Raw genomic sequence first — 26,918 nt, 5'->3', positions numbered from 1 at the left:
TGGGGAGAGACCATTAGCTGGACCTGAGTCCTACTTCAGCCCAAACTAAAGGAAGAAATGTTTTGAAGAGACAGGAGAACAGCAGCAGTTATTCTTGGTTACAATTCCTAGCTTTCTTATCAGAAGATTTTTGTGTTTCCTTTTCAGAGATAAGGCAAATCCGCTCTTCCACAGTATTACCATTTGAACAGTAGCTGAGGCTGATAATTTATTGGATCTTTTTGTCACCATTTGTCAGACTTAGGTCCGTCGATCACTTGATTTTTTCCCCTTATTTTTAAATGATATCCATCTTCCCTGCTGCTTCATGACCACTCACCCAAATGTGATGGAGAACGTGAAACAGCCCTGCCTTAGCACTGAGCACTGCAGTTGCACCTCAGCAGGACCATGTGCTTCTTCCAGCAGTCTTCAGGAAGCTGCAGGTTCCTGTGGGCTGCTGTTGCTCGGCTTTTTGGCAACTATTCTTTAGTCAGTGCTTTGGAAATAAGGGAGAGGAGTGCGTGGTTGTTTTCTTTCTTTCATCTACTTCTTTGAGAAAAAGGAGGAAGAAAGAAAAACAGGAGCATATTTGATAGTTAAACTATTAAATAATCAGCTAATTCAACTGTACCACGATGTCTTCTAAATGATAAATGCAGCAGACTCATGAGTTTGCCCAGGATTTCTGGCATTCTGCTCAGAAGGTGACAAAAGAAATGCAGCAGAGAGCATTTAGGTAGGACACGTAGCAGTAAACAGAAAATGAATGTCTTAGAAGTTAGATTTAATAAGTGCTTATGATAGGTAAATAAAATCCATACTTAGTTAAGCTTTTAATCATGTCAGTGTGTTTGGTTTGACAAGGTTTTCTGTTGTGGTAGACAAACCTGGTAACTAAGATAGTGTTGGGTTATCAGCATGTAGTAACTACTGGCAAGCGCGAGGGCAACAGCAGTGTTCTCTCTGTAAGGCAGCTAAGGAAGTTTTGCTGTTCAGAGATGAAAATGACTACGTGAAGGGAAGCACTCTTAGTAATAGGAAAAGACTTTATAAGCAGTCCACAGGGATTCTGTTATTGATAATCTCTTTTATCTGGAAGTAAGTGTGCTTTTATAGAGTTGGGCAGAAGTACAGAAATCATACAAAAGAGGAAAACTATCATTGAGATACATTGCTATCAAGTCTTGATTTCCTTTTGTATCTTCATTAGAAGTTGATTATGTTTCAGAGCATGCTTTTTCTTGGGAACACTTAGAAGAGAAGAAGAAAATTTTAAAACTTATTACAAAATGAGTACTAAGAACCTATTTGCAGCTATTTAAAGCAGCAGTGTTCTCTGGGAACTGGGATTCAGCCCAAGAGAGCTGCCTGGAATATCAGACAATTGTTTGAAGAAAAGGACATTTCACATAAATGGGAAATCTTACATAGAGAAAGATGTATTCAGTTATTTTAGAAAGATGTATTTTGTAACTTCAGTTGTGTAATCAGTATTGATTAAAGGTGAAAATATACCTTGGTTTACTGCCTTACTCGACAGTTACCCTTTAGAGTTAGCTTGGGTTCTGGGGAAAGGGGGAGAAACCAATTATACTGAATCCTTGCAAAATGATGTCAGATACACTAAGTGAAATTTGCTGTTGTATCTTGGAACATAAGCAGTTGTGTATTTCAGGAAAAGAAATGGGACGCAGATCTCAAACAGGACACAGATGGAATCAAGTAAAAACCTGGATGGATGAAGAGAAATGAGAACAAGTAGGTATTTTTTCTGTACACTATATATAGAGAAGGGATAGAGAGAGAGGAAAGAAAGACTAAAACTATTTGCAGATGTGGGCTGAATCTGGCAAACACTTCAAGACAAAAGGGAGAAAAAGTGTTTGAAATATTTTGGGGCTAGAAACTGGTGGTGTGTTGTTTGTGGAGTGTTTTTTCCTCCACACTTAAAAATCAGGGCAAGCACTCCACAACAGAAGCAAGTTTACCAGACAAAATTAAAATAAACAAAAACTTTACACTGGAAAGAAAGACATACAAATCTTGACCTGGTGGGAACTTGCAGGAGTGACCAAGGCAAATGCCACAGGACTCGAAAATGCCTCTGTCATCCTCAGCAATGAATTACATCCTTTGAAGTCTCATGTCATGGAAAGAATCTCAGTAAATTCTTCTTGCAAATTTGGGGCTCTGTCTGTTTGTCCCACAGACAGAGGATAGCAGAAGGCTCCAATTATTCATACACCTTCCCACTCTAGCACTGATTTATTTCACTGTTAATGCTTTTCCAGTTCATTTCCTTGTCAAACTTTCCTTATGTATCTTCTTTTCTAAAATGTGAAGTATGCTGTAGGCAGAGACCTTGGGAAGCGGAGGAGTAGAAAGGATTTTGTCATTCCAGAGTAAGGCAGTAATGGGTACAACATGATGAAGATTCTCAAATCATAATTTTAATTTTCAGAGCTAAAAAGGATTGGTACGATAATTCAGCCTGAGCTTACAGTGTGTGCTGCAGATGAAGCCATTACACTGATGTTTAATAGATGTCATTAATAGTTAATAATGGAATATAGTTTACCATAGGCAGATCCACCTGAAGGCAGAAAAAAGTTTAATTACAGGATTTATACCTCTTTTTTGAAAGCTTTGGGAAGATTAATATTTTGAGTTTCTGCTTTTGAAAGTCTTAAATCACCAGTCACTCTAAATCAAGAGAGTGAGATACACAGCTCCCATCCTGGGTACTAAATACAAATGTACATAATATAGTAAACAAAACAGAACAGAGAAAAAACCTGAGATTTCTAAAAACCTCAGTACAGTCCACCCAACATTTCTGAATGCTGGAATGCTCTTCACTTGCAGGATCTGCCCTGGTGTCCATCAGTTATACAGAAGTAGGTAGTTGTCCCAGTTTGTAATCCCCCTGAAGACTGCGGTTGCTCAAGGGGCTGCTGCCAGCTGTGTCCCACCTGTGTGCACACAAATAACAGGGCTGGGACCTTGGGTTACTGCCAGCCAGATCTGCTTTCTCCCTTGAACATCTCCCCATGCTCTCCAGATTGTGCCAATGAATCTGCCTCCTCTCTCATTTGAGACATCTTATTTTACAGCGAGCCTGTGACTAAACCACTGTTCCTAAAAGGAATAGAAAATATACTCAACCTTGAGTATATTCCCCCCCTCACTTTGTAGAGGTGCTTTCAGAGTTGCAGCTGTTCTGAGCTGAGATGTTCTTTGTCTTATGTCTGCTGTGGGGCCCCAGCAACAAGCACAGAGTTTGGATGGTTCCCAACTGCTTAGTTTGCCCTTTTTTTCAACTTAAGTGCTGAAGCTGCCCTTTGCACAGCTATAAGATGAATAGCACTTCCATCTTCGATGTCGGAATCGATTTGGGCTGATCCTGACAAGGTCCTCAGACTCCTGAAAGAGGTACTTGGGGGGAAGGTGGGCCTTATTTTTTAGTGCAGTCTTAATGTACAAAAATGTGCTTCTGGCAGGTTTTTGTAATAGCCAGTGACATTCTGCAGACAAGGTGTGATTTTTGGAGCAGTGATGAGTTAGTTAAACTATGAAAGGAAGAGAGGGGGACAGCCAGCACAGTGTCTGATGCCTGGCTGCCCAGATAGGAATGCTTCCAGGCTGCATCGTGTGAGCATGGTCAGTTTCGTGAGTCTGCAGCTGTAAGCAGGATCTGCACCTCCTGCCAAGTGCCTGGCCAGGAGCACAGCAGTGCAGGGTGGGTGCAGTTTGTCATCTCTTGTCTGTACTCTGGTGCTGGCCCTACACAGAGGAGTTAGTGCAGCACAGAGGAGGCTTCCTCTGAGCAGCCACTGATACTGAGTTTAACCTCTATGTCTTTCCCTGGATTTTGCTCATGTTGCAGTGCGCTGATCACCACGGCAGGTAATGTGGTGCATGTATTGGAAAAAAAAGTACCATTTTGTTGTTTTTAATTAATTCTTTAATGAACTGCAGCATTATAAATCCTTTTTTAACTCTGCCTTCATTACCTTACCAAGTTTTTGTTTTTTTTTTAAAAGAAAAACCCTTAAGTCCTCTAACATAAAACCAGCTGATGTGGAAAGTTTATTTTTATTTCTGAGGTCATTTACATTTCTTTGAATTCAAATTTCAGAACTCCAGTCACTTAGTTCTGGGTATCCACCCCAGCTCCAGCAGAGCTTTATCTCTCGGTCTTAATGAAGTGCTGAAGTGCTACTGAGGAAGCACAAACAATAGCTATGCAAGAGCTTCAAAACTGTAAATTAGCCTTCCCACCAGAGGTTTTCTAACAGCGTGCAGGCAGCTTCCTGTTTTGATACAGCTGCCCACCCCATATACAGTCTGTAGAATTCACAGTAAACACTCTCTGGCACAACCCTGCCTCCTCCTTCCTGGAAGGGAGAAGGGGCAGGATCTAAAACGTGCCCCAAAACAGTAGCTCAGTCATTTACTGCTAAACACGAGTGATGGCTAAAGCTCAGGGAGACCTTGTTTTTCAGAAATCAAACAGCTCCTGTGCTTGTTACCTGGAAGAGGTCTGATCTTAGAAAGGGGCAGGACAGCAGACCCACAGGAAGCCAGGCTTTGGAACAGTGCTTGTTTACATAGCATTGCCACATTCTTAACCATTTATGTATTTCTCTTCTAAGAACTCACCCCCAGGCTGAAGTGACACAAACGAGAAGTGCAAGCAGATCCATACACACTACTTACGCTCCGCTCCCATCTCTTTCTTCTGTCTTTCAGTTCTCCTCTGTACGCGCCTTAAACTTGGGCTTCTCTGAAGCTCACACAGAGAACCATTTGCGGAGAAGCAGACGTGCTGCCTACTCTCACCTGCTTTGCATTTGTTTTTAACACATTGAAACGTTACTCCCCTACTGAACTTTCTAGGAAGACATCTCAGACTTGCCTAAGACACTGCAATCCAATGGCAACAGCTATGATGGAGCATGTACTGGATTCATTATTTCTACAATTTTTATAAAATGTTTTTATCTATTTTTGTAATACAGGTGTCTGTCTTATTTACCGATGGCAGTCCCAATAAACTTAGTTTACTAATTCTTTTTCTCCTGGTTGCGTCCTTTTGCATTCAAGGGAAGGCATGTGTATGTGGAAGAGGAGATTGTGTAAGCTTAGCACGGATCACACCAGGCTTGTGTTAAGGACTCACTACCGGCATCTACCTGGGAAACTGAGGTTTACAAAGCGTTTGTCTCCTTTAGACAAAAATCTGAGTCCTAACAAACAACTACTTATCCACAAGAAGAGCATGAGAATGATTGAGTCATTTCCCTGGGGCAGGTTTCCCTTTAGTGGTCAAAGCCTTGGGGACAAAGGGACCTGTGCTAGCACAGGCATTGGGGTGCTGGGTTCCTGCCACCAAGGAAGCTGTTTGGGACCCCCCTCCTGGCAGACACTTGGCTGTCTCAGGGATGGGCAGCAGATAAACTCAAATGCAAATTGTTGAACTTAAAACATTTGGCAGTACATTTGGAGGACTTCTTTTTTTTCTGCTTGCCTTCATGTTTGTATTTTTAAAATGACTTTCCAAATGCCAGGCTCTTTCATAAAGAATTTATCTGAATCTTTTGCTGAACTACTGCATGATAAACTATACAAGAAAAAAGTTTCTACATTCAGTGTAATTGCTGAATCGCAGTGGTAAAGAGAAGAAAAAAGTGCAGAGAACGATTCTCCTGTGATAAAGCTACCCCAGCCAGCATGAACACATGAAACGTAACAAAAATAGGAGTAGCGGCACATGCACCAACCGAGTTACCATTTGCTGTGGGACGCAATCTTTCTTTCCCTTGTATTTCAGGAATTATTAGTGGTACAGCTTTAACATCAAAGTGGTTTTCTTCCCATTTCAATTTCCTGCCATATGAAACTGCCAAGCACATCTGAGCCCCTCCCAGGCCCGCCTCCCTGCCATGACAGTGAACGTGCTTCCATTGCCTCAGGTCTGTCAGGAAGGAACCCCTGACAAAGAAGGTTCCTGTCTAGCACAAGTGTGGGCTCTCCACACTCGAGGACATATTTTTTCTGTAACTGACACTACTTTACAGATAGTCAGGTAAGAATGCATTTATAAATGTAAGAATCTGAGAACTATTTTTTTTTCTACACCATAAATCTATGTTTCAATAGTAGAAGTGTCTCTCGGCTACGTGTGCAAAGGAACTCAGGCACCGAGTCCCAACACTGAGGCTTCACAGAGACCCTGGAGCACGGCCGCACCTCACCCTTCCTGCACCTGCCTCACTGCCAGCTGGTGCTGGTGGCACTGTGGAGAGGGCAACTGCCAGCCACTGGGGTGCGCATCTACAAGGACCAAGTTCTCTGCAGCAGCTTCTCTGCTTGTAGCAGTTGCTTATTTGCTGAGCACAGATAGGGCCGGGTCTTCCCAGCTCCCATTTCCCCCCACCTCACCAACTATTTAGCCACAAAATGCTTGGTTTTATAAAGTTTACAAAAGCCAGATGAGGTGATCAAACCCAGGACCTTCCCTGTCTCAGCTGGAGCGTCACCCCCTGATGTGCTCTGTGCCCATACCTCCATGCAGACTGAACAGATGGTCCTGCTTTCCCGGCTGAGGCCCAGTCACTGATCTGCTATTGCAACTGCAACTATTTCTCTTGTGCTCCATCCTTCCTACTGGGGAAAAAAAAAAAAAAAAAAAAAAAAAAAGAGCTGGCTCACACATTCCCTCACATTCCAGGGAAGGGTTCATGTCTGAGAACTGAGCTGATCCCCAGACTGCTCAGGGACACTCAGCCCTCTGACCCAAAAAAGGCCAGCTGGGCTTCAATGAGTCCCACCTCAAGGTGCCCTGCAAATCACACCTCCCCTGTCTCCCTCCTCCAGGACATTACCTAGCTAAAGGATTTGAGAACATGAATTCCACTAGAGGACAACACACTTAAATACTGGGTGTTCTGATAGAATGTAGCCCTGTGTAATCATTACTTGAAAATCATAACCCAAATTTACTTTTAAAAGATACATATACCTCAAAGAGTTAACATGAACCACCTGCGTGGAAATAGCCTTGGTCCACAGCACAAATACATCTTGCTTAGCCAGAAAAGCCTTTTTTTGGTGACAATACTGTAACTGAATTTACAAGCTGAAACTGCTCACCCGGTATCTGAAATAGGTCACGACAAGGAACAGTTACCACGAGGACGTCACAGCAAATAAACTTGTAACTAAACATGCACAGATCATTATACATACAGTGATAAAAAAATAACGATGTACATTTTCTTGTAAGAAGAAACTAAGTCAATTCTTTGTGCATTTCAGGATCGAAACATCTAACCTATATAAAATTATTTTAAAATATGAAGTAAATATCTAAACCAAAACTCAAGAGATCTTTTGTAATCTGCAAAACCACCTTCTCACTTCTAATTTTCTGGCTCTGACACGGAACAAATTCAGAACTTTATCCTCTAAGATATTTAATGTGCAGATATAAAAAAATATGTCCTTTGTGGCAAGCCTGAACATATATATATAATATATTTACAAACCTCCAGAACAAATTAGCATTAAAAAACACAGAAGTAGCAGATTGACATAGTGCTTTATTTAAGCTGTCTGTACGAAGGAAAATAATGTGCATCCCTATCATATATGTGTAAAAATACTAAGGATGTACAGTGTACAAAAACAGTTTCTTGTAGTTATTTCACATCCTTGTGGGTCATATACTTAAGGAAATAAACAGTTTAAGTATGACCAACAGTAATACGGTTTCTTGGGTTCGTAGTCGTGTCTGCTTAATATCCTTAACCATATGACTAGATCTTGCATGGATCTAATGAAAGAACTAGCAAGGTCAAGAAATGTCACAAACTCTAAAGCTACAGGGAGGTAATTCAATTACCAATTTAGAGGTTTTTATTTAAATAAATACTTTACATTTCATGCTTGCCTGTAATGCACTACCAGGAGCAAGATAAGGAAATTCTACTGTAGACAGTACAAACAGTAGCAGCAAAGTGTGTACATTGAGGTGTAATATATAGACCCTGCAGTTAGTAAGGAGAGACCTTACTTTTGTACTCTAGGAGAAGCACATGGCCCCTGCAAGAACAGTCAGCTTTAAGAAGCCGCGAGGAGAGATGGAAAAAATGGAAAACAACACTGGAATAAATGTTCTTTAAGCAACAGGAATGTACTGGAAGATGGATTCGTGTGGAAAGCAAAGCTGTGTGCAAAACTGCCAAAACCCAAACAGAAACGACCTATTTCTCCAAGATGGCTGCAGTACAAGAGGGCATAGTGTATGTCATGGAAGTCAGTACAAGCTGGAGTCAGCATCTGAAATGTACTGTGCTCAGAAGGCTCATCAGGTACCCAGCCACCAAAATGTGCTGCCCAAGCCCAACTACAACTGCAAGCGGGAAAAAAAGAACTTTAAAAGTTTCTCTCAGCACAGCCTGTAATTCTTCTTTTATCCATTTCTAACACTGCTCAGAGAGAATCCCCCAGCCTGGGGCAGCATTAAATGACTGCTAACTCTTCATAGTATATACTTGATGAATGACACTTTGGAAGGCAGCAACACAATGCAAGTTGAATGAAGCCTTAAGAGGTTTTCAAAGAATTCACCGACAGATATTTACTGCAAACTGCATTCTAATGAGCTATGCAATGATGAATCAAACCCACCTACAGGGCCCCTTTCTTCCCAGCATGAGGAAGGGTTGGCCAGAGGCACAACTCCACAACTCAGCCAAAAGCTATAAGGTGCCCTGTGTCAAAAACCTTATTGCTGTTATAAGCTGAAAACGTTGGAAAAAGTAACACCACAGGCACGGAACACAGATTTTGAACCACCATAGTTTCAGCCTCTTAAGCTTGAGGCCTTTGCAGAAAATTATAATGCCCATCTACTGCGTCATCAGTTACATCAGTCACTCACTCGCTGTCAGCGCAGACACTTCTACAGACTTGCCATGCATTTACTGCGTTCACTCCCTACAGAGGGATAATCTCTACACATTTAGTGTTAGAAGGTGACAGCATCAGATCCTATGTAGTTAGCATATACATCGTGATATATTTCTGACTGATTATCCGTCCATCGCTAAAGATAAAACACGAAACACTAAAAATTGTCTAAACTAGTCTGCGTCTTTAGCTGCCTTGCTGAAATGCCCGTTTGCCCCTTGTCAGTCCCAGCACGTGCACTGCCAGCAGTGGGCTTCACGCCGGGACACTCAACTCCACATCAAGGGGCTAAGGAGGCATCTGGGATGAGTCTCCTTTCAGACTCATCCCCTCACTCACACAGCGCAGTGTTCTCATGTCACAGTCTTTGTGGGAGCTAAAAAGATACGAACAGAGAGATACTTCCAATGATAATCCCACGGAGCTGGGGTTCTCAGATGTCATTAGCAAGGGCGCGTGCACATTGCTGCACTGCGTAACATCCCAGCTCCTAGCACCAACGGGTTTATTATTAAGATTATCATTGCTGAAGAAGAAAGCTAAAGTTTATGCACATGCTCTGTTAGATACAGATCTTCGGACATGGAAAGACATCTTTCTAACGGCAGTGTTTCTTGCAATGTCTTAAATTCAGTCAATCTGGTACCACAGTCACGGATGACATGCTGGGTTTCACGAGGGCAAACTTTCCTTGACAATGGCTGATCCCAGAAATTTACTGTGTGAATTATCAGAATAAAGTGCTTTTCTTGTAATCACGGTGGTCTCATTGTTCAGATGTTTCCCTCACATAAAATAGAAATTTTCTATTGTGCTCTCAGGCTTTTTACAGTATCTTTATCCTGAATACAGCACAAGATGTAGTGTTCTTATTTATTTAGTTTTAATCCTTTGACACGTGAAGTTGGAATTCCTTGTCTCCACTGCCAAAGAATTAAAAGACAGTATTTCATTCACAAAAATCTGATTCTAAGCAGTATGTACAATTTCAGAGCCTTGCTAATATCTCCACATCAGACAAAAGTGCGTTATCCCCTTCAGCTTGTACAGTCCTTCCATATATTACAACAATATTAACTGCTATAAGCCTGTTCTATCTAAGATGTAGCAGCATTTGCAAACATGACACATACAATCCTTATCTCTAAAAATAAATACTACCGCAGCATAACAAAAAAAAAAAAAAAAAAAATTCAGAGTTAAACACCTGGAGAAAGAGCTAATTCACAAACTCAAAGTAAGGCAAACACCTTTTTACCCTGGTGCACACATTTGGGTGAAAAGCAATACCATTATGCCTGTCTACATTCTTCAGCCATCAGAGGTGATGTATATCATGAAAGAAAAAGAAAAGCATGAGATAGATGTTATCTGGTGCAAATTATAAGACCCCTTAAAGAACTTCAACTGCTGCTTTTATGCCTTCATTTCTTGCATGTATAATGTTCGATTCTCCGTGATTGCACATGAACCTGGAAGTTCTAAGTGGCAGGCTGGGTGAGCCAGCCCTTCTGCTTCTTCTGTAGTATCCAACAGTAATTAAAAAATAATATATATATATATTTATATATATCAACAGTTTAAGTCCTTCTTTCAAACGTTTCCCAAGCAAATTTCAGCCAGATGTTATTGACAGAGACCTGCTTCAAGATATGATATGCCTAACAAAAACCTTGCATATGTACATCACCACCCCCATGTTTCCTCGTTCTAAACAGCACAAACAGATGCAAGAAAATATTATAGACTAGTCTTTTTTAGACTAAGTACAATTTTGATTCATCTTCTAGAAGAAGATAAGCTGGACCAACACGTTTTTTTGTTTAGCCTCCACTGTGTGGAAAAACAGATGACTATCTGTGCACAAAGTGTACAACGCTGACGTATGGTCATCTACCTTCAAAGAAACTTTTAGTAATTTCTTGACGTTGCTATTATACTGAGACGGTGGGCAGCAGCAACAGCGGGAGAGCGTAGAGAAACACCGTATTTCATGCAAAACCAAAATGGATTTTAGGTAGGTTTGGGAAAGAAATTTGTTCAATTTGGAATGGTCTCTGAAAGTGCCCCTGCTATCTTAAACGGTATCTAGTACTGGTGGTGATGTTCAGGAATCATTTTCAGTGATAAACCTAAGATGACAGTGAAGCAGCAGAACAAAAAAGTTATTCTCGTCCACTTGCAGAGTAGGAAAACTGGGGGAAATGCGGCCGCCTCTCATTGTCCATGCAGTCCATACCATCCTCGTCATCTGTAGGAAGGGAGAAATTCAAAATGTCATTATATTTATAACAACATTTTATTTTTCATCTGATACGCAGCCCATCTTTCAGAACTCAGTGCTGAAGTTAAGGGCTCATGCTCACTTGGTAGAATTCAGTAAGCCATCACTTATAGCAGTGCAGCGGGGTTTTTTTTGCTTGCTTTGGTATATTGAGGTTTTTGTTTTGTTTTATTTTCACTATGAATATCACCTGAGGACTTCAATCACTACTACCTTGTCTGAGCTAATCAAAACACGCCAGCACATCTCTCTTCTGGGAGTATGGGAAAAAAGAAGACCTTGCTGATGGAAGCAGTGAAACAGATTTTACTGCTTCTTAAGCTGAGTCCAGAAAATGATCATCTTCTTGCAGACATATATAAGTACTTTTCCATTTTGAAGAGAGTTAAAAAGAAGAATATCAACAAAATTAACGATTCATAAAGGTTCTACGTATTTCAATTCTTACATATTATTTTTTAGTAAACTATTTATTTTTGTAGTATTTAGGGGAATTGGAAGAAATCAGGGCTAAGCCAAATTCATAAATATTTTTATTTACATAATTCCTGTTATGCCAATGGAACCTAGACCCCAGATGTTGCCTGACTCTAAGAATTCGGATCTACATTCGCATGGATTTTTAAACAGTGCTTATCATTGAAAACACCTATTGAAATCCTGACTCATGCAACAATGCACTTCTATGGAACCTTTTAGAATTGTATGTCATATTATAGGTACAGTTTGGTTACTGAATATACAAGAAATGTTGTCAGCATCCATGCACTGCTGCTGGTAATCACCCTTATTTTATTGTTCTTACAGCCAGGGTGGGCTGCAGCAGTGCCATTACCAGCGACCAGGGCAGGAGCTAGTGGGAGACAGGTAGCTTCTCTGAGCTGGTATTAATTGCCTGCTCCGAATTCAAAAAATTTAAATCTGAAATCGCAGTAGTATCCGAGTATTTTGTGTTGCTTCAGTAGTCAGTGAAGAAATACCCGTTATCAGTGCACATATGGAATTCCAAGAATCATGACTTTATGGTATTCAATCAACAGCCTCTAAATTAATCCATACTTAAACAAAATTTGTTCAAATTAAAGATATGAACAAATCATTAAGATAGATGGGAAAAAAACAGTAAATTTTTTCAGAGGAAGAGGACATAAAAATCACTTGAATAGCTGCAATCAAACACAACAAACACAAAGCACAGAAAATTACTCCAGATTTGCTCAATATCACAAACCTATGGCTACAGCCGGGAATCCTAACCCAAGGAAAAAGGAGCTATCGATATGACTGAGTAATCAACTTTAATTACAGCAGTTACTGCCTACCTTTATGACCCTCCCTTCCCATCCCCCCAGTTAAAAAAATAATGTAAGAAAGGAATTGAGCAGCAAGACTTTAACCACGCTTTAGCACAGGCTTGGCAGCGACCCCGTTAAGCCCCAGCTTGGCTGATTCCTGTGTGCGGCGGGAGATGATCAAACAGTGGTGCAAGTTAAATCCACTCCAACACAGAAGGTTTGTGCAAGGCCCAGTGCACCAATTACATCTACATTAACAACTTCTTTAAGAACTGTGATAAGTACACGACTTGATAGGAAATTTCATTTTCAAATAATTTTCATGTAATAGATATCTACACAAGGGACATCCACTTCTCTCCGGCAGCTTTTTTTTTTTTGTCTGAAGAGTACTTTAAAATATGTATATCTGGGACATATACAACCACCCAGCAATCCAAAGCTGGTGTTTTCCATAAAAAGAGAATGACAGAACTGTAAACTAAGTTAAATAAAGATAATATTAAAATGCAAACAAACAAAACACACACAGTGATCTAATGCTTTAAGCTTTGTAATTATTCCTTTTTCAAAGGAACTCTCTTTTTGGGAGCTACTTTCACACTTCCATACGAAGATTTTTGCTATTAACAGTGAGAATACCTTTCCAATTCAAACTGAAGAGCCTTCTCACACAGTGCTTTATCATAAACTCGTTGTTTTTAAGTTATGCTACTGTATGATTTTTGACTTACATTTTTCAGGCGGTGTTATTGTAATAGTCTGAGCTGTAAATTCTTCATCAAAATACCTGGTGTCTGTCTCAGATGTCACTTGAGGTTTAAAAGGAGGTACAAGCTGAAAGAGACCAAGAAACAGAACAAGATTACTATACGTGAAGCTAACAAAATTATCACAGGACAGGAATTACAGTTTTTCTTTTTTCCCTACACCCTATATCTAACAAGGAGTTTCAAAAGGGTCACTGAGAGACAGCCGAGTCTCTAACTCCTGGTAAGAGATACAAGTCATTACAGACAATCTCAACAGTACTAGTTCAAAACCTAGCTAACAGCAAGATTAACTGCACTCTTACATGACTTGCACCAGCCTTGCTCTCCGTATCTTCCGTAAGAACAGCCCCTAGGTCAGAGATTCTAACCAGAATGCACATTCAGGAGCATACTGCACAGTGTAATGTGCAGTCCAAAACTGCACAGCAGTTTAGTATATATGACATTATAATGTTTTCAAATCCAAGTTTAAAACTGCCACCCAGTTCTTTCTATGTTTTCCTTCTCACATCAGACATTACACTGACCACTGATAACATGCAAGTTTTCTTAGCTGGAGAAAGCCACCTTCACCATCTTTGGTACTACAAAACTCACATTAAGACACTGTGTGGTTTGGAGATGGTACCAGATTCTACTCTCCTTCTTTCCTGGAGAGAGCTTCAGCATTAACTTTCACTCAGCAGTTCGACCCTTTTCTCCCTGCAATGGTTTGTCCTTCTGAGTATGCTCTATCAGCTCTATTTCATTTGATCCAAATCTTCACCTCTTATGTGAGGAGGAAGAGAAGACAATGGCTTACACAGTCTTTAACAAATACTATTTAGAACAAAGTAGTTAATGAAAAACAAAAGGTAGTGCAGGGTAAGATCATAACATATAGCGTTGTATGGATTTGCAGCTGAAGAAGAAAAAAGTGATGCATTAGCTGATCTGTTCTTCCATAAAGGAGGATATTTGGTCCTCCAGTGCTACAATGAGGAGCCACGCTTCTAAATGAATGGACAAGTGCTCATCGACACTGCCCCATGAGCCAGATGATGAAAATGCCAGCGATGCCAGAAGTCTAGATGTCTGTGTAAGTAAAAGACAAGAAACTCCAGCCTATAACCAGAGGGGAAGAACCAAGTGCAAATTTGCAACACTGGTGTTCAGTGATTCACTCATCTTAAAGAAGCACCTTTCATTTTCTAGACATGAAAAGCAGTAGGAGGCTTCAGAGGCTGCAAACACAAACCATGCAGCCATGCAGCTTCTCCACAAAAGCTTACGCTGGTATTTATACAGGCGGCACCTTCACATACATTGACGCCTATGGGAAAGAGGAAACGGCAGCTGAGATCAAGAGGCACGAACACAACTCAAGAGAGCAGCAGGGAGGTTCCTTCACTCTTCTCACACGCTCTGCCTCCTTCCCACATCTCCACCAGCTGAGAGGTCTCCTGAACTTCCTCTCGGCCTGCTCTCCTGGCCTTTAACCAGCTCAGCAGTTTCTAAAGGCCTGTTGGCATCCCACTTCAGAAGCCCTGTCTGCCACCACACCCACACCTTCCCCTTCCTCAAACAGTGTCTTTCTCTGACCTCCATATAATTGCAGAATGACTTTGAAGACAAACTCCTTGTTTTAAAGGGAGAGCCTCTAAAGTGGTTTACCAGTTGCTCCACAATTCTTGTCAAGACACAAGGAACTTCCACACACTGCTTGGGCATCAGCTCCAGAAGAAAACGGGAGAAATACAGTACAGAATCCTTTCCTGTCACATAAAGCAGAAGCTGGGAGAATGGTATGATGATGTGCATAAGTGCACACAGAAGGGCACTGTACCTCATCAGTACAGCCAGGAGATTAGAGACAGAACCACTCACTTGAGACAGATTTTGTAAGCCATGTCACCAACATGCCGGGCCATGCTACAGAAACTTGGCAATTATCTTTCTGGAGGGATGCCACCTTTGTTCATTAACTGTCAGCTTTTATTTAAAAGCAGAAAGTAAAATCTCCAAAAATCTCAGCTGCAATGAAACTGTTAGAAAGACAAATAAGGCGCAACTGCTGCAGAGATAACCACTTACACTGACACAGAACCTAAACAATAACCCAGAAACTTTTCCATGCAACCCAAAAGGGTGAACAAAATACACGATATTGAGTACAGCCCTGATAATCACAACATGAAGTTGCCCCTCTATACCCAGTGGTATTTGGTGCTTTGGTGTCACAAAGAAATGGTATCTAACAGCTCTCACCACTTCTGACCCATGGAATCAGAAAGTCCAAAAACAGTAATGCGAGCACCACAAGGCACATATGGTGACAGGTGTCCAAAAGGAATAATAGAAGCTTCAGCTAAACACAATCCTTGTCTCCTGCTGCTCAATCCTGGCTGCCTGGATGTGACAATTTGCCCTTTTCTAGCAATTTGTTCCGTTTCAGGCAGACACTTCAACCAGAGAGGAGACTGTCTTCAGCAATTGATTCAAAGGACCAAAGAATACACGTTTTGTGTGTTCATGTATTATACACACACACGAACCACATATGTGTACACAGTTACACATTTGTACAAATAAAGAAATGAAAGACTAAATTCAGCACTGAGTTAACTGTCTGTAAGAGGTGATGTTTAAGACAAATCCAATTTCATACCTGTCAATCTGAATCTACCCCAGACATTTCCAAGGCTTTAACGTTAGAAATGACAGCAGAAGCAGTATCAAATTCTTAGTATTTTCATTATCATATATTATGGCATTTCCATTTGGCATCCATCAAGAGTAACATGTCAGGAACACCACTGTTTTCCCACAGCTCAAGACCCAAGAAACTTGTCACCCACCTCTTGGGGGAACACAAGGGGCAGGTAGGCACCTGAATACTTCAATCACATAGAAATGAACAGGCAGCCTCTGTGTTTGAGCTTTTTCAGGCTGATGTAACAGCTACACTAGTACTTCTGTACGAGAGGAAATATACATGTTATTAGCTCAAAAACAACCTGACAGGAATCATTTGTCTTGGATCATATGGGAAGTGACCTGAGCTGCTTTAAAATATCTGTGACACACTCAACCTGTCAAGTGAAAAATGAGATGCTTAAGAATTGTGATTGTCCCTCTCCTTTTAATTTAAAAGGAATTTTCCTTCCAATGAACTCAAAATTAACAAAGCCATAAGAATCCCACCCACCAACAGCCTGCAGCTGAAAAGCACTTTGAGATGAAGTGCTAAAGGAGGAAGAGGTGCAGCTGTACACCACCCTCACTGAATTGTTTGAGCTATTTAAATAAACTACCTAAGTGGATTATAACCTCAAAACTCACAAACACAAATTCCTTAAGTATTGTATAAATGTAAAGAAGTGAGCACTGCTGTCCAGTTTCTGTTTCTATTCACAAGGAATAACTATTTGAATCTTACATGTGTGGTTCAACTTCAGTATGACATTCTGATCTGTCCAATCAAAAAAAGATTGCTGCTGCATCCCAATGTGTTTTCCTTGGAGTTATGTAGTATGTTGAGTTGGGAAGGCTGTAAACTGTGACATGCTTTCAGCACTTAAGTGTGCTTGTGGTGAAATGGAAAGGTGTATTTCAGTAAAAAGTAAACAGACTATTTTTACAGAAGCTGAAATAACAACAAAGCAATAACAACAAAATAACACAATAAAGCGTTTTAATAAGACACTAGCAAAGTCTATCTCTAGATTTGATTTTTTTCTGATGCATATCTGTTAATGCATTCTCTCATTCATATGGCTTTTAAGTTCCCTTGGTGATCTTAAATATCCTGCAGATACTAACAAACTTCATGATCCCAAAAGTCATGCAGGCATTACTAGTAATCCAAAGTCTTAGTTCAGACTTTCAACACTAGATTGTCAAGAATATTTCCATAAAAATATGTCTTTTAAAGTACTTGTTTTCCTTTCTTAACAACATTTTTTGGTCCTTTTTCTGAAAATAGCTCAGTTACCAAAGGAAACAGGAGCTGATGAGATTATGCATTCTGTCAACCTGGATGTCCTTCCCCTAAAAATTCTGAATGGCTGGGCAAATACACCATGATGGAGAAAAATTCTACAAAACCACCAATTGCTTATGGAGTAGAAGAGAGCCATTCCCACCCCATCCCACACCCAACCTCTAAGGGAATGACAGGAATCTGAGCTGAGATTCAAAAGGACAGCAGAGAGCTGGAAGTAACCCTGAACCCCAGTAAGAAACTACGTGTGGGGTGAGATTGGAAGTGGTTCTGGGCAGCAGGCAGCAGAGGAGGTGGCAGAGATGGAATTTTAGTGGTGGAAGAACACCACTGGTTCATCAGGGTTTTGCCCACAGATGAACTTTTTTCCTAAGAGCTGCAGCAAGAATGACTTGTTTTTGAATCAAGCACCTTTACGCTATACTCTGCCTTCTGTAAATTCAAGCAGCTGAGCAAAGAGGTGGCAATCAATATAAGGTCTACATATAGCAAGAATTACTGGAGCACATTGAAAAGATCAGCCTGCTTAGCAGATTTCTGATGTTTTCACCACTTTGTATGGCAACAACACAAAAGCAAGTAACAGGTCATTTCTACAGGCTTTATTACACAGCAGGTAATCGTACCAAAATAGCATGACTGAAATAGCAACTCCTTAAAACCAGATGCTGGCATTTTCCTATTTCCCTCCTACCTCTTCCCTTAAAATCTGATCAGTGAAAGTACCTAAATACGCATTCCGCATTACACTTATGTTGCAGATTTTGCCAGATTTAAACCCAGGTTTTTAATCATGGCATTTCATCTTCTGTTGCGGTTGTGCCTTAAGAAAAGCAAAGGCTGGAGGCTGAGGCTGGAGGATGAGGACCAGCATCTCACAGCTGTCTGACCTGCTGCAGGAAGGGTGTCCTTGTGTTCAGCAGGGCTGTAATCATCCCTGCCACTCTGCCCCACTTCCTTCCCTGCACTAACAGAGAAATTTGCTTCAGGAATAGTCAGAGAGACTAGCAGAAATCAGAAGACATATGTAACTCAGCCCAAATTCCTGTCCAGCTTCTTCTTCCTTTCCATCCCTATTACATGCAGGAGGAAACCCATGCTTTGCTAAGAGGTCTGGATGTCCTCTGATGGGGGCCACCTGAGTGCTTCAAGCTGCACACCTGAAGACGTACCCTAATTCCTACCTTCAAATTAATGCCCATGTGGTTTTTGTTCAGTGGAAGATCCTAGACAGAACATCTGACTATCTCAGAATATTTCTGTAATCCAAATAAAAGTACTCTAAAACAATTCCTAAATGAGTAACAGAAATGTCAAAAAGCTTCCTGGTCCTAGCTAAAAATACAACAAATGATTTATTTAGAAGTGTATGAGCTTTTGAAGTCCTCAGAGTTTGCCAAACTATTCAATTTCTCATAGTCATAGAAATGAAAACTCATCAGGGTTGAGCTGGTCACAGAAAGAACCTGGCACAGACTGCTATCTTTCATATGCCCTTGTGATTTTTCTGCCAAACATAAATACATCTGACCACAAATGCTAAGTACTATACATTTTTCATTTAAAGTCAACGACCTTCTCTGCTCCACAATGTACCATACAGTATTTTATTATCACTGCAAAGTACCAAATTAGTTTAATTAGTTAGCAGTATCAGGGAGCTTATAATTCCATTCGACCATTTGGATCCCTTTGACCTGACAGAGCTCATGTTTGCTATGAAGCACTCCAAGTTTACAGACACATAATGCTGCCTCCAATCACACTCATGAAGTGATAACCTGGTGAGTACAGAGATGTACTCAATCTCGAGTAGAAATGATCAAAATCGGTGGCACAGTGGTACAGCATACACATATACAAAATGATTCCCCTGAAACTACTTGGAATGCACATGATTTTTCGTTTTCTATTACTCTGAATGCGAACTTCAGTTCCTTCATTACTAAGAGAAACACATGCTTGAAATGCAGCCAGAAAATTACAGTTTCATGGTGCATAAACCTCAAAAAAGAATGCTGTGAAATATCTCTACTATGCAAATAATTATATCAACTATAAATTTCATCAAGTGACCCTACTACTGAAATCTGTATTACTAATAATAAACAGCAACAGAAGCAAGCATAGGATAAACCTATTTGAAAACCAAATTTGTTCGTTGCACACTCCTGAGTTGTTTTAGAAACTGTATCACATAGCAAACCCTCAAAAACCTTCTCACAAGCACTGTAATAAAAATACTTGGTTAAAGTTCATTAAGCTTATTATTATGCTAGAAGTTCACATTTCAGAACACCGTCTTGCACTCTGCATACTTCAGAACTGATAAGACAGTGTGTGCACAGAAGGAATGCCTGGACTTCTGAACCTACCAGACAAACGGCTTTACAATAGCAATACAACTATTTTTGAATTAAATAGAAAAACATACTGTCAGAACTAATTTTAATGAGCTATTTTTCCATAAAGAACACACTGGGTGCCAATAGTGCACAAAAATAATTCCTCTGATCCTCGAAGTTAACTGAGGAAATACAATTCATCTTTCAGTAGCAAATTTAGTTTCTCAAAGCAGCAGTGGAAACAGTAAACACAGAGTCACTGCCATCTCTCCAGTTACCACATTCCAAAGCCATATCCACCTCCATGGGCAGAAAAGCAAAATACCTGCATTTATGTGGAAACAAAATACGTCCATTTATTTTAACAGCACAGAATAAGATTAGGATGGAAAAAACACTTGTCGTGTTGATTTGGAAATATTCAGAGCCTGCGCTTAAAAGTTAAGAGGATCTATATTGCAAGAACTGAACTTGATGTTGAGCAGTGTGGAATTGAAAGTTCTGTTTTAACCTAAAATTATCAAGAAAACTTTTTTGATGGAGTGAGAGTAATGAAACGGCTTTTTCTTTCTCATCCACTCCCAGCACTGTGCAATCCAATCTATTCTGTCCTCAGATTGGAGTTTTAGATTTTATCCTCAGAGTGCTTCCCTACTACTGCCCAAAAACAACCAACCATTCTGAGCTCATAAAGTAATACGATTAATATACTCGTTTAGGTTATTTATTTAGAAGTTTCTTGAAACATCACCATTCTGCCAGGGAAAAATCACACTTGGATCAAGTAACTTCAGAGAGTACCATATTTTGTATCATAATATAAGGTTCTCATTTCAGTTCTGGTATTTGTCAGAGAAATACCACACCAACAACCACACATTTTTAAAATTCCAGTTCAACAACAACTGAAAAAACAGTTTGCAGCACTGACATTGGAGCATAAACATATTCTGCTCATTCGTATGTCTTCCATTTTCTTTTTTTCGAACAAAGCAAAAGAAGAGGAAAATTTTTAAATTACACAGCTCAACTGGCAGATTAACAGTACAAAACAGTTGGGGGGGAGGGGAAAGAACAGGAAAAAAAGACTATCAAAATAGAAGGGCTTTATAGCAACAAGAAACTTCTTAAATGAGTACTGAGATCAAATCAGCTTACATATATAAAAGAATGTAAGTCAAATTGAATTCCGTTACTCAGTAAGATACATTAATTCTCTAAAATCATCCCCAATGCGGTGATCATTATAGGAACAGGATTGTGTTTAGATAAAACTGTTCAAATTCAATTCCCAGCACTCTCTTTCTCCACAAGCTGTTCTAGCTCAGAATTTTAATGCTAGGTCTCTCTCTAAAAATTACTTTTTAAGAGATTTCTACTTAAACACAAATAATCAGAAAGTAGATTTTTGCTACGAATCTTTGCAATTGCTTCATTATAACAATTCAATAAAAGGCAAAAACACAATTCAGAAAAAAAAAATCTACTTTTTTCAATTTCCTGATTCGTACAATTATTTTTCTCTTGAACACACAGAAAGAAAAAAAAAAGAAAAAAGTTTGGGAGGTCACCTAACGGGAATGTAAATCTTCGCTGAGTTTAGTTTGATTAGCAACATTTACTTGTGGTCAAGTGACAAATCATTAATGAAAACCAAAAGATGAAAGAAGTTTGCCTAGCTCAGAATAATTATTTATTTGTACTAACATGAAAAGCTGCAATGAAAAACAGCATAATTTCCAGACAGCAACAGTCCCAGGACAGAAGCCAGGTTATTCAGCATCATATAAGCACATACCTTTTTATCATATACATCTTGCCAGTTTACTCCAGCAAAGAAACTATGACGCATGATTTCTTTTGCATCATCTGGCCCTCCACCAAGTCTAGACAGAGAATAAAAACATCCATATTAAACAAGTACTACCGCTAAAAAGGAGATTAAATAATCATGATTGTTAAAAAGAGACCATTTGTTTTTCAATATGTGGGAACAACTCTCACCTGCTCAATATGATATTCTCCCCTATTTAATATGAATTCAAGATAAAAAGTGTTAATAAAAGCATCCAAATAATGCTCTGTTCTACTTGATTATTCCAATCATCATGTTTATTACTGTCCACAATGAGTTTTTAATAATCCATTCATTCAAAGACATTCTTGAGTTTTCTTGAAAGACTAACTAAATATCTGGCACCATTAAAAACCAAAACTAACCCAACAAAGCCGACACAGAATTTACCAGGGAGGCGCCAAGCACTGAATTAGTAATGACTGACACATCATTTTTATAAAGTGTGTGCTGCTGTTGCATCTGGGTGCTGTAACAATTAACCAATTACCATAAAATAGCCTCAATCTGAGTTAATTAGTATAGATTAATAAATTGTAGGCCTGCTGAGAAGGTTATTTAAAGGCCACTGTAAATAACCACACTATTCACTGCAGCCCGTAGCTTGCCAAAGCCAGACTCTGGCATATCATCTCTGGAAGCAAATTCCAACTACTCCAGGTGAACCCACACAAGGTGGACTGAGCTCCCATAAGCAGACACTGCTGCCAAGAAAAAGGGTCCCATCCATGCCCATACGTCTCCCCTCACATTTATCTACAGCATCGCTTCCACTGACTGTGATGCTCACTGGAGGCTGAGAGCTGGAGTCAGCTCACTAACCTGAAAGAAAACTAACCCCACAAGGAGAAAACAACAAAGAACCAGCAACTTTTTTGCTTTAGAAGTCAAACTTGATTGAACACCAGTTTCAGTGAGCTTCCTTAGGCTGCTGTTGGTGGAGACAGAGCCACACATCGAGGGGAAGGGACCTCTGCCCCTTTAACAGCAGGTGGACTTTTAAGACTGCTCAGATCTGATCTAGCATCTTCCTGAGTCTAGCTATCCTATGGCATAACTGGCAGTAGTTGCAACAGAAAAAAAAAATCTAAATTAACAAACAGCTTGTGTATGTTGTCAACAAGGACAATGACACAGGCAATTTTCATTACAATGAACTGCTGAAGATATAAAGAGTAGATTTAAAAGCAAAGAGCAACAATTCTCAAAATTACAGAAATATTCTGGACTACCATCTCAGTCTTGCAGTGACTGGGCATAAGCTTATTTCTACGCTGTATTCTTCTCTGTTTCTCAACCACTCATAAAATTCTCCACATCTCTGCTGAGCATCCCAGTCTGCCTACACTCTTCAGACTTCCGTCAGTATCTTCCCATCCAGATGCTCGAAGAAGAGAAGAGCTGCAGTTAACCTCTGTAACCACTCTATTTATCAGTAGCTAGCACTGAAACTTGAACATGAATAAGCTGAAGTAAACAGAAGTCTGTAATACATACTACTATCTGCAAAGATTAATTACAGTGAAGTATCTTTTCAATTCTAAAGGCTAATATATTTGATGAATCAAATTGTTTGGAGGTTAAAATGCAATAGTAATTACCACAGAGACAAACTCTTACCTTACATGTATTTATTTGGTTGGTCATAGTTTCCTCTTACTACATACAATAAACTTAACTAAAACAGATGTTGATGGGCAGCAACAGAAAGGATGACCACTTGTGCTGTGTCAGCTGCTGCACCTGGCTAAGCACAGGCAAATCCCACTGAGAGGCACCGAAACTGGTCTTGCTCTGAGTGCCAATGAGCACATCCTTGCTACAGAAAACTCCTTGTCTAGAGATTGAGGATGGAGTGCAGGAACCGTTGGAAGACAGCTTTCCTAAACAGCAATCCTACTGAAAGGTCCACAAGAAGCATGTAGGCAAGCTCACTTTCAAACCACTGCATTTAAATCTCACTCAGAGGATGCATTATCAATTTGTAACTTACATGACCTAACATGTGATCTATTTATATGCTTTAATGCAACTTAGCTGTGGCAGCCTTTACATGTCTTCATGCATGATCACACCAAAAGAAAAAGTGGGGCATTTCCATTAGACTATGTAACCAACTTAGGGTTAAATCATACTGTGACAAACACTACATAGCTCTCATTTTGTTCCAGTACATAACCTAAACCTGAAAACTTCCTTGTGTTTGCTGTGGATGATTTTAAAAGTGTTCTCATCCAAATCTCTTTTCTCCTTTTGCTTATGGATCTCACTGTTGTATATCGTAAGTGGAAATCTGAGGTTTTGTGGCTGTATATGGCCCCTTCTTATAACTGGTCCTTCAGTTAGAAAGACCAGGCACCAGTGGCCTATTTTTACTTTAAAGAATATAAACTGAGTATTTTTTTTATGACTATGTACCCAAGTAATTTCACTTACCGCTTATTTGGATCTTTTATCAGTAGGCCTGAAAGTAATGACTTTGCATCTGCAGATAGAGTTCGAGGAAATTTTATGTCCTCCATTAGTATCAGTTCAAATAGTTTCTCGTGATCTTGGTTGTAGAAAGGCAATCTTCCACACATCATTTCATACATGACAACTCCTAATCCCCACCAGTCCACTGCACGACCATAGTCATTATCTTCCAACACCTAAGACAGAAAGCAAAGCCAGCTGTAAAGCATGTGCTATTTCAGATGGGATCATTTCAGCTTATTTGATGCATCTTTATATGACTGTCTTTCGTAGACTTCATTTCCACAGTGTGTAACAAGGACTGCCAGAACTCAGGCCCAATATACGCAACTGCAGCACTGACCCATACATCTGAGTTCACTGCAATTACTAGGGTCTGTGCTGTTATCCCGTGTGCAATCATCAGAAACAAGCAAAACATACAATTGAGAATGGTCTCCTCAAAATTATCATGACTGCATTTTCCCCTTTTCTATGTCTTCTACCATCCCATTTATTCACAGTTTTAGGAAGAGACACTTCATCTGCTGGCACTGCAGTCTCAGTTAGTGTTCTTCATGGAGAGGATTGAGGCATCTCCTTGCTCAGCCACTTCCTCTCTTTATCCCACCTGCCAGAATAAAGCCTGAAACTGAGAAACACCCTTCTCTTAGTAAAAGAAGCTTAACCTCTTTGCTTCTACTGTGTTTACACTAAGAACCCTCAAAGCATTTTTCCTGACGATTCCATCAAGTTCCACGAGGTAGTCCAAAGCAGCTGAATGGTACTAGTGCACAGAAACACGGAGATGTTTACATGGTACGTTTACCACGACACTGTGGGTGTGTATGTATGATATTATACGATCACACAAATAAGTGTGTGACATTTGTTAAAATGATAATGCCTCCAATGTTGTGTGTCTTAAAAACTGACCAACTCCACAGACTTCCTCCAGCAGCCTTAGAGAACTGGAATAAAAAATCTAAATGGTGTATCTTGATCTCAGTAGACCTTCTGCATTACAGCAAAAGGTGCCTCAGTTGCCAACATGTGCTGAATAAAGATACAGTGATATAAAGGCAAAAAAAATTAAAACAAGAAATTAGACTTAAATAATAAACAGTAAGAAAGACCAAATAAATGAAACTAAAATAGTTGGACTGTATTTATAAAGTCCTGAAGAATTCTCCATCGTTTTTGTAACATTAAAACGCAGTTTCTGAAAGACAGAATACACATACAACTGATTTAAAAATACATATATATTAACCTGTAGAGAACAAAATACCTTTTACACGTCACTGTCACATGCGAACAAAAATGCCAAGCACTCACTCAGACTCAAATAGGAAGCAGACACACAGGAACAGTCATCTAGACACATGCCAAGGAAAGCCTGGTGACATCTAGTAATGCCTTCAGGCTTTAAGGAATAAGGCAACCTCTAGCAGATAAGGTATAAACTTTTTCCGCGAGCAGATTATCTTGTGACTTTCAAAAAAGCATAAGAAGACTTCCAGCAATTTCCTTGAAGCAATGGCAGACACAGCCTGCACCCATCTGGGGACACTGAGTGGCCATGGCCACACCATGTCCTACAAGGACACGTGTGTGACAATGAGCAGTCCCAGGGAGAGTGTAGAGCTTGTTCATCTTCCTCTCCTTTTTCTTCCCCAGTAAATCCAATCCTGCTTTTAAATGCCTGGTACATGTTAGTAGCAGAAGCAAAATACAGTATGGCAATTTTGATGATCCCACAGTAATTAATGCATTCATATTCCTAATTTTCACTATCTTAAGGATTAGTAATAGGAATGTGATGAAAAGAAATGTATTACAAATCCCTCTTGTGTATATAAGATTAAAAAATCATAAATATTAACACATTAACACATACTATTTACAACTGTGCCAAAACACGCAGATTCATTACATCATTGATATTTCCAAATAGAGGGTGAAATTTTGGAAAGTGTAAAACACAACAAATTATCTGAGTAAGTACACATGACAAAAGCAACTAATGTAAGTCCAGCATTTTAAAATTAATTAAACATTTTATGAGTTTCAGCACACTGTAAGCTATTTGCTGAAAAACTGTATATGAAATCTGTGGCACTTGTCTTTAAATCACCATTTCTTCTGCCACAGAATAAAAGCATTACGTGTTTTTTTAATACATGTTTTAGCATCGTTACCATTTCTCCTATTTGTACCATTAGTTATTCTTTTCTTTAGAAGCTGGTAAAATACAAAAAATTGTGAGGCAGTGGTGGAGCTTTTTACAAGTAAGCTGAGGTGTGGTTTGCACGTGTGACTTACAAAAGCACGCAATAGGAATATAAAGCATTTCATTCTCTGAGTGAGGCAAATCACATGCCCAACAGCTAAAACAAACCAGATCTGGGGTTTTACCTAATTTATGCAGGGCTTTACCTAATAATAATAAAAAGTATGAGCAACCTTTTGCTGCATTCCCACAACAGCAACAAAACAGTGGTACAAAGAAAGAGCCAAATGTGATTTTTAACCTCTTTTTACATAAAATCATAAAAAAGCATAAAAGCTGGATTAACTGCCTCCTGAACCCGCATATCACCAGCCGGGTTCTCATCCCCAGCTGGCAAAACTGGCAACTCTTTATTTTTGTTTAAATACCTGGTTTACAGCCAGCCAGACAAGCAAGAGCATCAGAAGGGTTTCGCTTAGGCAAAAGGAAAGCAGCCTGAAAACAGCGTCAAGAAAGAAAAAGCAGCTCCATTTATTTTAATATAAATGGAATAAAATTGTGCATTATGCATTCACAGAAAAAAAAAATAATTGTGCGCATTTAAAGTAATCTGTGGTTTCCATTCTTCCATGGTTTTAAGAAATCTAAGGGTTTGCAGACTGAGAAATCAATGGAATTTTAGCAACTTCTGTAATCAAATCCATACAACTAGAGTGGGCACGAGAACAAATCTAAACAC

The 26,918-nt window shown here is 39.7% G+C and overlaps 2 protein-coding genes across 15 annotated transcripts in view; one reads left to right on the top strand and one right to left on the bottom strand.

The window, feature by feature from the left end:
- SDCCAG8 (SHH signaling and ciliogenesis regulator SDCCAG8) overlaps positions 1-9,716 on the top strand; it is a 104,194-nt gene extending 94,478 nt beyond the window's left edge. For 3 of the 8 annotated variants that reach the window (XM_085219631.1, XM_085219632.1, XM_085219625.1), the window contains 2 exons: positions 1,645-1,740; positions 4,735-5,052. In XM_085219631.1, coding sequence (XP_085075757.1) covers positions 1,645-1,734 — 90 coding nt within the window. In that variant the 3' untranslated portion in view covers positions 1,735-1,740; positions 4,735-5,052. Of the gene's footprint in view, positions 1-1,644; positions 1,741-3,308; positions 5,053-8,072 lie in introns of those variants that run through there. The other 5 variants (XM_085219627.1, XM_085219630.1, XM_085219626.1 and 2 more) reach the window with 5 other exon arrangements.
- Positions 7,567-26,918, bottom strand: part of AKT3 (AKT serine/threonine kinase 3) — a 143,409-nt gene continuing 124,057 nt past the window's right edge. For all 7 annotated transcript variants that reach the window (XM_085219640.1, XM_085219633.1, XM_085219635.1 and 4 more), the window contains 4 exons: positions 23,929-24,143; positions 21,436-21,523; positions 13,272-13,374; positions 7,567-11,209 (listed from right to left, as the gene is read on the bottom strand). In XM_085219640.1, coding sequence (XP_085075766.1) covers positions 11,124-11,209; positions 13,272-13,374; positions 21,436-21,523; positions 23,929-24,143 — 492 coding nt within the window. In that variant the 3' untranslated portion in view covers positions 7,567-11,123. The remainder of the gene's footprint in view (positions 11,210-13,271; positions 13,375-21,435; positions 21,524-23,928; positions 24,144-26,918) is intronic.

This window comes from Meleagris gallopavo, chromosome 2 (genome assembly GCF_905368555.1).
Source record: "Meleagris gallopavo chromosome 2, MGAL_WU_HG_1.1, whole genome shotgun sequence".
NCBI classification, from domain to species: domain Eukaryota; kingdom Metazoa; phylum Chordata; class Aves; order Galliformes; family Phasianidae; genus Meleagris; species Meleagris gallopavo.
Note: the sequence above shows the minus strand (reverse complement) of the source record. Positions and strands in the feature narration are given on the sequence as shown.